The sequence below is a fragment of the Anopheles darlingi genome, chromosome 3, assembly GCF_943734745.1.
Source record: "Anopheles darlingi chromosome 3, idAnoDarlMG_H_01, whole genome shotgun sequence".
NCBI lineage: Eukaryota > Metazoa > Arthropoda > Insecta > Diptera > Culicidae > Anopheles > Anopheles darlingi.
Genome location: NC_064875.1, coordinates 17225673 through 17238418, shown reverse-complemented (window position 1 = coordinate 17238418; position 12746 = coordinate 17225673). Strand labels below are relative to the sequence as shown.

Below are 12746 nucleotides of genomic sequence, written 5' to 3'. Positions count from 1 at the left end.
GGGGGTGACTCTAGATAGCGGTGGATTGCTTTTGAAGTAGTTGGATTGCGCTGTCCCGAGCCCTGACTCGGATTCCTCTACCAAGCAGCTCTTGGCTTCAGTCGCGGAGTGAATTCATAATTTTGCAACCCATATCCAAAGGGATTACTGGTTCATACCAAGGGGGAGAGATAGAGAGAGGGAGAGAGAGAGGTGTACGTCTAATCACAGTTCGAAAACTAATTTATCTCGCTGGCGACTCCACACTCCGGTGCCCCGCTGTGCGGTGATTTAAGATTATATTTGCTTTTCGCCATCGGGCCAAATGGGATAACTCCTCCTCCTGCTCCCTGGTTGGATGGCGCAACAAGCGGTTTCTGGTTCAGGGGAAAGGCAAAACCCCAATGCCAGGGCGACATCGCCCGACGTCAATCCTTCCATTCCACAGTGTTGGTAACAGTGCTGGATGGCTGCTGGATGGAAAGCGCTCCGCAATGGTTTGTTTTTCTTTTGGCAAATATTAGTTCAATCATCCCGTGCACTGAGGCGAATGGAATGGAATGGGGGGGATGGAACACGGTTGCAGAAGCAGCAACAGTGTGCTCGTTGGTTGGCTTTCTGTTGAAGCTGTGTTGAAGCGGGAATAGCTGCAAGTTCTGTGCAAAGTGTTGGGCCAACACTTGGTTCTTAATGTTTATAATAGGTGTTTAATGATGATCTAGAAGCTGTGCTCAAGTGTTGAAGATAGTGGAATCATTGGCTTACGATTTTTCAACTCAAGCAGCTCTCATCAAACAGTCGTACCGTACCGCTTGTTCACTAAACTCTTCTATCATACTTTTGAAGTTAAAAGATTGCCGTGAGAGATAACATGTCGGGTCTTGAGGCGTTTAGTATTTAACGTTCCTATGAATATCTTTAAGAATAGCTTGGAAAAGTCACGTCCCAGGCAACCTAGTTTGGATTTGACATACTAGAAATGCATTAATGTAACAAATCAGCAGCATTTGTTGGTCACTAGTTTATCCTTGCTATGAAAGGAAAATGTCATAATGTTTTCTAAGATATTCTATTTCTTTTTCTCTCTCCACGAATTTTCCTCTCTACCTGCGTAAAACGTCTGTTCTATGTATTTTAAGTATATCTTAGCGTGCAGTTACATAAACCTTTGTAGTATACAGCCGTTATGCAGCTTCTTGAGCTAACTATAAACGTTTGGTGCATTTTTAATAATATGAAATCACCAACACCAACCATTCAATTTCGTTAACTGATATCCAAAAGCTTTAGAAATAAAAACATGTACAGTGTACAAAAAAATTTATCTACTCTGCAAAAAAATCTTGTATAAAAAAATCAAATGTCATTCGCTGTTTTTATTCTACCTCATTTTGATTTTTACTTTCTCCTAAAAACCCCACTTGAAAAAAAATGTATGTTACGATCAATCGAGTAGAAATGTTCTTTGTCAACAACGCTAGTTATGCTCGTGAAGCTTTACAAACATTTCATTGACGTTTCTAGTTGAACCAACTCCATGATTCGTTTTGAAATTTACTATAATTGACATCGTTACAACCCTAAGAATGGCTTTTAACAGTCGTCTAAGAGCCCACTGGTTAACTTCAAATGGTTGGATACTCGGAAATGCAATTACCTCTCATAATCCCGCACTGATCGGACTGTTCACTGTGTTCAAATGGACAATACTTAGTGCTCCATCTTGATGCCGCACAATCGGATGCACGTGTCTAGCATTTCAAAGCAGTCTGCGTGCTGCTGCTGCTGCCAAAAATAGGTTTCAGCAAAGATGCATGATGATTGCTATCATTTCGCTGTCCGTTGATTGCCTCGCCATCAGGTTTAATGTAGTCCGCGCGTTTACGTTCGCCTCACAAGACGCGAACGCAGACGCAGAGTGTCGTAAGCTCGTGCCTGTGTGTGTGTGTGTGCCGTCCGCTGACCAGTCCTGTAGCTGATGCATATCATCATCCATCTATCCGACCATCCATCCATCCATCCATCTTTCCCCAAGCAAACCATTTCGCCATCGACATCATCATTTCGCAGAAGGAGCAGAGAAAATTGACTTTATGTCGATGGATTTTATGACGTGTGCTTCGACATTTCGACATTTCCTCTACACCATGATCTCGATCGTAAGAGCGAGAGAAGGGGAGAAGGCATTAAAAAAGTAGAAATAAAAAAATACACATTCGCCGACCATTAAAACCGATCACGATTCCATCTCGCTCGCTGCCGCTACGACTGGTGGTGGTCCTGAATGTATAAGTACGGGCCCAGAACCACTCTTCTGCTTCTATAGCGAGGTGAAAGTTTAGGACCGGACACTATCGCTGTTCGTAAAGCTGATTGACTTACGGTGGAACGTGCGAACGTCCGATGGCACGTCATGTTCGAGTTGATGTCGTTTGATGTCAGGATCGACGAAACGTGAGCCGATGTCTCGTGGGTGTTTTGTGTGTGTGTGTGACACAGTCCACACACCACGATGGTTGATGATTAATATTTCCATTTTTAATATTCGATTCGTCACCATCGCAAGGCGGCTTCGGTCCGGCTAATGATGGATTGTCGCATGAGGAATTCCCATTTCGATGCGGATGCTCTTCAGGATCCCGGCCATGACGTCCGGTTCCGTGACTGTCACCGGCTATCTGCAGTGTTGCTTTTGTGCTTTGTGCACTTCGGCAGCTTTATGCTGATGCTTTGTTTGGGACAAAAGTTTCATCTCGAACGAATGTACTTCTTGAGCCTTTCTTGCTGATACGATATTCGGTCACAAAGAGCTTTCATTCCCAGGAGCAGGATGCATGTGATGAGCCTGTGAGTGTGTTTGCATAAAAGATGCTGCTGTCAGGGCAAAAGTAATCCATTTCTACCAACCTACTACTACACACTGCCCCGCAGTGTCCTGATGCGATGTTCCTCGATCATGAAGCTAAACGAATTCCATGCACAACATATGTTGCCCGGGGAATTGGTGCGAAAATCAAACAACTTTCCAGCTGCTGCAGCTCTCTCTCACACACACACACACACATGGACACATTTCCTCTTCGGTAGAGCTTACGATGTATGTTGGTTTGCCCTGTGACTGTAACCCCCTTGGTTATGGGTTACACAAGCACTAGGATGTTGGTACTGAGAATCAGATTCACTGCAGCATCCGCCGGTGCACAATGGCCGGTTGTGAACATTCCTTCTGCAGTGTGCCAACGCTTCGCTTCGTTTCTCTTCACTCCTGTTATTCCTAACCGATCCGACTGCTGTAGACCTTCAGCACCACTTCATTCAGTTCGATGCAGCGAGTGCCAGAGTCTGCCAAACCTTGCTTCTTACAGCGTCCAGAGTAACACCAGCCTCCCTGGCCTGGCACTACCAAAAATTATCTGCTTCCATAATTTATCCACCATTCGGGGAGAAGGTCAAGGATCGAAGCTACTACTGTTCCTACTGCAACGTGTCATTCCGTGTTCCGTGGACTTATTTGCTTAACAAACCTGCTTGCGGGTTGCCAGTCGACTGCCTGCGATCTGCAATTACACACACATTAACTGAAACAGCAGTGTTAAGGCACGTAACGCCGGGGTTGGCGCGTAAAATTTGCGAGTGTCCGATTTCATTAAACTTTCCCCAGACAGTGCGCAACGAAGCGTCCCTGTGGAATGTGTCTAGAGATTCCCACGGTCACACACCCATGTAGAGGCACACTTTACTATAGTGCTGAATAGAGGAATGTAAATTAGAGAGTGCGAGATGTGAAGAAAGCAAATTCATACATCTAGCATGAGACCCAGAGGATATCCTCGACACAAATCTAACATCAGGAGTAGACAAAACAGAAAGCAGCAGAAGGGATAGAGGAATGTGATTTTTACGATTCCCTCCAGACACCAGACGCTCTCCGCTCATCGATAGTGGCCAATCCAGCAGGGATTATCTCTGATGCTCTCTGGTGCCCGAAGCCCGATTGCAGGCGTCGAAGGCATCAAGTCCCGGTACGTACCAGGGTTTCCGTCCAGCGGGAGGAGGTTCTTTACGATCGAAGGGAGTCCACCGTGGTCCCACCGTTTATCTTATGCTGGGCCTAATTCGCTGTGTGTGTTTGTGTGTGTGGTGTGTGTAATTCATGTGTCATCTAATTTGCTGCCCTTCATTTTCGGCTCAGGCTCGTACTGTTTCTCTTTCGCTCTCTCGCTGGCGCTCTTGTGCTGCCCGAAGAGACCCTTCAACATTCCCCACAATCCATGAGGCTTGGAGCATAAAATCCCCTCTTCCGGATCGCCCAGACAGGACCGTGGGACTAGATCCAGACGACAACGACGACGGACGACGGTCGACGGTCGACAATGTCTCCAACTATCCTGGGACGGTCAGACACGAGCGAAGGGATGCTGAATTATTAACGCGCTCCTACGAGGCGCCGTTATTTGGTTGCGCTTCTCCGGGGAACTCCAGGAGGGCCTTTATGCTTTTTCGGTGACACAGCACTTTTTTACCGCTTGTATCTCTCTCTCTCTCTCTTTCACTTTCTCTTTGCTCTGTCTGTTGTTGTTTTCTCGATTTTTTTTTCCGAATTCGAGCTTTCCTCCGTTGCTCCGCACCGTTCGCGCCATTTTACTCGCGCCCCCCAAAAGCGGCTAGTGCTTTGCATTGCGCGTTGGCATGGCACGGAAGAGGAAATCATTGCACCGCGCGAGCCGGAACCGGTGCCGAAGGGGAGAAATGGGTTTCGCCTGGTACGTCAGCAACAGGACGCCAGAGACATTCCATTTGGGACGGGACATTCCAGCACAGCATCGTCGTCGCCATGGTAGTCGTCGTAACTTACGCCCTTGCTATGGCGCCAGCGACATCACAATCCGTGGCCACCTCGCTGTTCCCTTTCCGGTTTTTGCATTCCGGCCCTACCGTGGTGGCCGTGGTGGTCCACCTTCGTTTTGCTGTCACAACATGGCGCATGGCGTCGCTCGGGCTTTTTTTTGTCGCCAGAATTCTCGTCGTTCGTCGTCCGCGCGGTTTTTGGGGGGGCCTGAAGGGCTGGCGACAGACACCAGGCGAATGCGAAACGGAAGCCACGGCTAGCCCCACCGCATTCTACGCGTACTTTTTGGCGTGCTGAAGGTGGCTGACGGTTGGTGTTTTTTCTTTTTGTTTTTTTTCCTCCTGTGTTCTTTTTCCTTCGACGACAACACATCACATTACAAACGGCGGGCCCAGACCGAGCAGGCCGAGTTCCCACGGGGATCAGCGAGCTGAGGGAGGGAGCAGCTTCTTCTGCTGTGCCTCTGAGCCGCCGTATGCCGAGCTCCGGTGTGTGTGGATGTTTATTCACTTACAGCATTTACGCATGCAGAAAAGATACCCGAAAAAGAGAGAGAGAAAAAGTGGTGAGCTCCCTGTGGTGGAGTGAGGTGGAAGGAGGGGACCATAAATCGCACTGGAACGTCCCTGCCATGTGCGCTGTTGGCCACGGTTCGGTACAAACTGCTGACGTGACATTAGGGTTTCACAGAAGGTGAAGCTGCCGAGGTATAGATTAGCCAGAGAACTTTCACCTCGAGTGGCGCTCGAGAAGCTCGAGAGTGGAAATAATGGTGCGCTGGAGGTGTGGACTGGTGCCGGGACTGTCCGGGCGGGGAGGGGCTTCGATGTGTGTGTGCCCCGGTGCCGGAGTATGACGGATTTGATTTTTATTTCGCTTCTCGGTTTCGGAACCGTCGGTGCACTGCACAGGTGGGTCCCACCGGTTTGTTGTTTGTTCGCTTGTTTGTTTGGGCCAATTATGAGATGCAAACAGAGGAACTGTAACTTTCGGCAAACTCCGTGTTCCGCTACTTTGCTCGGATTAGCGATGAATAATGAACGAGTTGAGTTTCGGAGCCAGCGATGGAAGTTTGAAGTTGGAGGATTTGTTGCCATTTTTTTATTGTCTGATTCATAATTTTTCATTGAATTTATCGAACGGACAGCTGCGTGTTGTTTGGAATTTGGTTCCAAATGTTGCATTAAACGTAAAGTGACAAATGAAAGATAAGATATTTTCAGAACAGAAAATATAAAGAATTCTATTTGTAAATCTAGGACTACACACATGTGCATAATTGGATTGGGAAGTCTTGATAATTTTATTATTACAAAAGCATCTTAAAAAGAAGAAGATGGAAAGCCGCATTACTCTAAATAAATAGGAACAGTAACAGTACAGGAAACAGTAACAGTTAAGTGTTGAATATCTCCGTCATTTTTCAGTCGATTTGGACAAATCGGCCAGAATCTGAAACGTTAGTCTACGCCATTTTTAACATGGATCGATTTGTGTCAAAAACGCGCGCTCAAAATTGTAGCGCTATACATCGAAAATAATCGTTCAATTGTGACAACTTTTTGTTTTTGTTTAATGAATAATGAGCATTTATTTTGTTGAATGACTTGGACAGGTGTGTTTCAGACATTCAACAACGTAATCCAAAGAAAGAAAAAAAAGAAAGATTTTGAATACATCACATGTACTATTTAACAGAGAAAGAGAGAATACTTGTTTTATTGAGATATGCGTCGAACAATATCTATACGAAAGATTTATGAAAGTAAAAAGGAGTTAGTATAAAATTGTATCATTATTTACGCGAAATGTTAAATAATTTTTTGGTTTTGGATAAAAAATTAACACGGTTTAATATAGCCTCATAAGTAAATTTCCGTCATGTTGATTAGAGGCTGCTAGAGGTCAATAAAAGGCTGATAACAGGCTACAAAAACGGGAAACATTTCATTTTCGCTTAAAGGTTGCAAATGTCTTGTAGCTGAATTCAGAACCTTAGCAGTGATTTACCAAAACTTCATTCCAGCTACTGATGCTGGAGTGTCATTAAGAAGCCCATTTTCATTGCGCGGTTTCATTCCTTAAACACTTTAAGTCTGAAATGTGACTCTTCCGATCTTCGCTGCCTACCTTCAGAGGAGTCCTATCTGCTTCTAAGCCGTTTATTTTAACTAGCTAATACCCTCAAGGGGTACCTTTCGCGCGTCGTAACACACAGTAGCCAAAGGAAAACATCTCCAGATTAGCTCTCCAGAGCACGGGGAGGGGGGGGACATAAAAGGGGGGTTCACGGTTCATTGTAAAGAAGCTACGGAGCAATACTGTAGCTAATTGTGGTGCTATCGAAAGGGAGCAGACAATCACCACCACCTACCGCTCGTCAAGAGATCGTAAACTTTGACGGTTCCGGACGGTCCCAGGAGTCTTTGATGAGATTGCGCCATGGTGTGTGTGTGTGTGTTTGGGTGTGTGGTTGAGGGCTCCGATTTGCAATTAACTTCCTTCCCATTGACGCTCCCATTGATTTGCTCATTCGAACGGCGAATGTGACATTCACCGGCGACCGGAAGCACTCTGCACACTTACAGACACACACACACGAACACACACACACGTTACGATGCCCCGATAGATACACAGAGCGGTTGTTGGTAACAGACAGTGTTACCGGGACCGAAGACACCTCCATTATCGGTCGGCCCGGAACACAGGCCACACCGGGAGACGAATGGTTCTCAATCCAAAGAGCAATCAGCTCGATTCGCTCGACACGACACGGCACGCCGGCTGGAACACTACCCACCGAGACGGTTGTGGTTTCAGTGGCTGAAAAGCTGAGAGATGAGATGGTTGATCGCTCGATCGGAGTGCCGATAATGATGCAAACTGTGGGACGTCGTCTTCCTCTTTTCAATGCAAACACAGCCAGAAAACGGGCCAGTATTAGTATCACAAAAGAAGCACACAATAGAGTAGTGCTAGCATGCAGGAGCATGGTCTGTTTGGCATTGTGCCGTCGGAGCCCGAGCTCGAGTCCCTCCTTTCGTGAAAGACAACCTTTTTCGATGAGGAGTTTTCTTGCAAATCGTCGCCTGAGCGTGAATGCTCTTCAAGGCACTACAGTGTCGTTTATCGTAAAATGCAGTCGCAATTGGAGCGTAAAGCGTGATGGAGGAACTTTTGCACTCCACAAAAGTCCGCTCGAAACTCCAGCTCGGAACAAAAAACAGAGAAACTTGAAATCAGTTGCACTGTTAAACTTAAAGAGCACTCTCCAAACATCATCAAGGTGCTATACCTTGCGCTTTGTGTTTGCTGAGGGTGTTATGAGAGAGACACTCCCGTTCCCAGATGCGCCGCAGGGAACTACTGTTCCCATCGAGTCCGACATTTTCATTCAGTGTTTTTCGGGTGCCGTTTTCCCGGTGCCTCTCTTCCTGTTTTTTTTTCCTTTCGCCGTCTTTAGAAAATCTCTACCGACCACCATTAACGATAATCACTTTAGCGGAAGTTGTGAAAATGTATTTTTAATGAATTCCAACTGCAGACGATAGACACGAAGGCGAAGTGAATGCGGTATAAGAAAGCGACGGTGACGTTAAAGTAGAGTTTGGTGTTCCTTGGCGCCCTTTTTTTTGGTGTCGTGACGATCCCGAGAGGCAGGAGGCTTACATCATCGATGGTCGATGATGAGTTACTCGACGCGATGATAGCAGGGCGCTCGGCAACAGTAATCTCTTTCTTACTTACTTTCTTTGCCCCGAGCCGCCGGTTCGTGGAGTGGATTTCGTAGATTGCACGTCGAGAACGATCGAGATGAAGCCATGCGTGAAGGTCCAATCGTAATGGGAGGATGGTTTGGATCTGAAGATGGTGTTGTCTGTTGCGAGAAAAGTGTCTTCTAACCAGGAGAACCAGGAAGTGGAAATGCGACTATTAAGGCTAAGGCCCTTCGCCGTGTATTTAAATGTTACACTGTTCGGTGGTGTATTGGAGAATTACGATAAACAAAATTGAAATCTTGTGTTCATACATAAATAGTATTTCGTATAAATCCCACATACTCTAGAAATTTCAGTCAGGTCATAAAGAGGAGAATGGTTTTATTGCAATACTTCATCACATTCAAGCATCGTCTCCTGTATTTCCTGGTCGCATTAAGCACTGAAGATGGTTTATGCAGCCTCTTGCTCGACTTCTACTTACTTCTTTCTCTATCGCAACCACACCAAGGGACAGTAGTTCCGTTCCAAGTTGGCCAAAAAAAATTGAAGATAAGAAATCTTAATAGAAAATAAGCTAAATTGCCATTTTCTCTTCACTTCGCTGGTCCCATCGTCTTTTCTACCTTCGCATTCGTTGGAGCTGGCCCGTCTGACTGGCTGCGTTGCCTCTGCATACAATGGGTTATCATTAGGCAAATGTTGCGGAGCGCAGGTCCCCAACGCTCCACCGGCCGGGATGCGCTGAAGGGAGCGAAGGAACTGCTCTTTTCACTTATTCGTGAACCTTTGTGTATGTGTGTGTGCAAGTGACAATAGTGAAAAAGAAGCATAAAACTCTACTCTTCTTAGACTGCTTTTCTTTTTTGTTGGTGATGTTCTGCTTCTTGAGTTTATTGTATATTGTTCAGGAAACAATGACGCGCTTGTGCATTTGAGACATTCCTATTTTGAAGACATTTGTGCGATATTAACATCTCAGTATTTGAAGATGGAATGTAGCTCATTCCTTTAGTAACTTCCGTAACAATTATATGGTGCAAGTGATTGTCCAATTCATATAAATTCGTTAAATCTGAACAAGAGTGTTGAATTAATTAATTAATCCATAACATAATAATACTTAGCCACAGATATTGATAATTAAAAACCCGTCAGTTGATAACAAGGTTCCTTAACGTGTCTCACCACCTCTCACACTCTACAGCATAGATTCCAAATTGCATTCACTTATGGTTCACAAATGGTGCAAAATGCAAAAGAAAATGTCAACCTAGGATTGTAATAATCGTTGCATTTAAATCTACTTCATCGCGTATCCGTGTAATCGTGTTCGTACAACTGTGTTTGTGTGTGTGTTTTTCACGAGTGGGTGTCACCCCCCATTGTCCATCCCTTGATCACTCTCCCGCAACATCCCACCATTCCAGTGGAAAAGTGCAAGGAAGCAAAAAAAAAAAAACGCGAAGTGCAACCAAAGTGTAACGAAGCAAACAGCATTAAAACGGTGCCAGCGTTAAACGGTGACGCACCCTCTGGGGAGTACGAGGTCGGCAGTGGTCGGCTAATCTAGAACAAATTTCGAACAATCCGAGCGACACAATAGCGCGGCGCGGCCAGCAGCAAGCGACCGTGGCCCGAGGCCGTTGTCCAATGTCTCGGAAATCCTAGCTGCCAGCACTAGTACAGCTACCGAGGGAGAACATTAAACTATGGCGACAACGTACGGTTGTCCCGGACAGGTAACCGGTCTTTTTTCCCTCCCTCGCTCCTCGGGAGCAGCATGGTCGGCGGATGGTTTATGAAATTGGTTAAAAGCATGATCGTTTGTTCGTTTACTTTCTGCTACTGCAGCTACTGCAGCTGCTGTTGTTGCAACGCGTAAATTTTCATTTTTCCAGCATGATGTTTCGTTTAACTGTTGCGGTTAGTTATTGTTGTGTTTTTTTTTGTGTGGAGAAGATCGGTTAATGAAAAGTTCTCGTATTCGTCGTCCTTCGTTGCTACACAATGGCCACAGGTTACTGCAAATTTTGTTAGTAAGCATTGGAAGAGAAGATCACGAGTTGTTTGAGGTTTTTGTTAAAATATGCTCCTTTCCAAAAAATAAAAATAAAAACACCAGGGAATGTTACTTCAGTCCGGGGACCATTTCAGCTTCGCAACGTTCATATGCGTGTGCGAGTGTGTTTGTGTGTGTGTGTGTGCTAGAGCACCAGGTGAAGGTGTTGCTGCAGGAAATTTATTGGCTTTCATCGTCCGGTCGGCCAGCACACCTGCACGAGTAAGAGGAAAAAAGGAAACCAACGGTTTGGTCCTACGCATGAACCTACGAAGCCGTGACCATCGCTGAAGGTCTGTTATACGCTGGCACACACGTGCACCCCTTAGAAGAGACGCACGTGGCCACGGTCCCACCCCTTAACAGGCGGTTGGGCAGATTTATGGAAACCATTTCCCACCCATCCCACACTTGATAGGTGTTGAGCGTCGCGGCGTCTGATGAGAACGGCGTCACTGAACGGTGTCTTGAGCGCAACATATGCCACGACACCACCTTCGGTTAGATTTTGTGGTCACTCCCGGGCGCAGCCGGGGGAGTGATAAATGCTGTTATCGAGCAGTCGAGCACAAGCCAGTAACGCCGAACAGTATCCCATTCGCGTTCTGCAACTAATTGGAATTTTTCTGACATCATTTATTACGCAGCAAAAGGATCCAATTTGTGGTTCCCGCTTTCGATCCGGTCCGGTTCGGTTGCTGGCTGTTACAGCCCGGAAGGAAACGGATTACTCAATCAGAATCCAGCGGCGGAAGAGCGCAATAATGAATTGCGGACGGATTTGTGTAACATTGGTTGATGTATTTGTAGCCATCGATCGTAAGATATCGGATAATGTTTGGACGATTTCGTCAAAACTTCATCTCGGAACGGTAAATGGATACATCTTGATAGCTGACCAGACAGACAACCAGCAAAGCTCTTAATTGAAAGCAAAGCACCGAAACCGAAAAAAACAGAGCGATGAAAACGCTTCGACCAGACCATTCGTTATGATTTACACGGTCCCCTGTCCCTTCCAAGTAATTGGAATCTGCAAATGCCATTTTCGTTGCATTAATTCCAACAGAATGAAGGCAGTGCTTTTGGTTTGGGTTTTTTTCCCCCTGTTTCGTTTCTGAGAAAAAAAACAGAGTTCTAGAAAAGAGATTCAAACCCCGAGGCGCGGTCCCGGCCATCGGATAATGCCCCGAGAAGATGAATGGTATCTAATGTTGATAATATGAACGGTCTGCTTACTTTCGCGTTAGCTTTTCCACCTCATTATTTACTGTTTAATGGTTTCCTTGCTTCCTTCCACCTTACCATTGAGCTTACGGAGCGTTGGGTGTTTCGTTGATTTTTTTCTGTTTTCGCAAAAATTTTCCTTTTTCCTACCGGATAGGAAAGACCCATTTGGGACATTGTCCATTAGTTGGATTAGGTTTCTGCGTTTTGGCCCCTCTTTGGACGGAACGGATTTAAATTACGTCAAATTGTTTGCAATGATTTTGTAATTTGTAAAATGAGCGAATTATCGCAAACTATTTAACAGAAATGCTTTTATGGTATCACACTTTAACAAAAATGATGTTCAATTCGTTTACCTTGACTTGCTTTACACCATATAAATGAATCTCTCATCAAGTTCTTAACCTTCAGTTGCTTTAGCAATACTTGAAGTAGGTTGTTGCGCGTGAAACACATTTTATTTCGATTTCTTTTAACATAAACGAGCTTTTGCGTACCCGGAACGAGTTCTGTTGCGAATCCCCGAGTCCTTCTCTGTTCACGGTTCACGCTCTGATCTCATCGGAGAAGCAGATAATAAAAAAAACACTGCAAAGCAATGGGAAAGGATTTGGCCACGGTGCTTTAAGTGTGGTTGTGTGAGTGCGTCTGGTCGCCCTTTGGGTCCCTTCCGTAAACCCTCTCAAAACGTTACCCTCGGAGCATTTGAAAACCGGAGCTGTGGGTGTATTGCGATGATTTGTCCGGGATTCACCGAAAAAAAGAGAAAACCAAAAAGAAGAAAAAAACCGAAATGAAAGAGGAAATAAGAGCTTGGAAAGGGGTTGCTATCGAGGGTGCTATCTTGCCTTGCGTACGCAGCATCAGCCCGGCAGCCTCTTGGTATTCTCAGCGTCGGGCTTCG

The 12746-nt window shown here is 45.7% G+C and overlaps 2 protein-coding genes across 9 annotated transcripts in view; one reads left to right on the top strand and one right to left on the bottom strand.

Moving 5' to 3' along the window:
• LOC125953406 (alpha-catulin) overlaps positions 1-12746 on the top strand; it is a 73555-nt gene that overhangs the window by 31825 nt on the left and 28984 nt on the right. Inside the window, exon 1 of one of the 8 annotated variants that reach the window (XM_049682974.1) lies at positions 10014-10292. The exons of the other annotated variants lie outside the window; for them this stretch is intronic. Coding sequence (XP_049538931.1) covers positions 10263-10292 — 30 coding nt within the window. The 5' untranslated portion in view covers positions 10014-10262. Of the gene's footprint in view, positions 1-10013; positions 10293-12746 lie in introns of those variants that run through there. 8 annotated transcript variants of the gene reach the window in all.
• The window catches only part of LOC125953375 (pericentrin), a 465615-nt gene continuing 459804 nt past the window's right edge, over positions 6936-12746 (bottom strand). Inside the window, exon 13 of the transcript XR_007468956.1 lies at positions 6936-6945. The gene's annotated coding sequence lies outside the window, so the exon portion shown is untranslated. The remainder of the gene's footprint in view (positions 6946-12746) is intronic.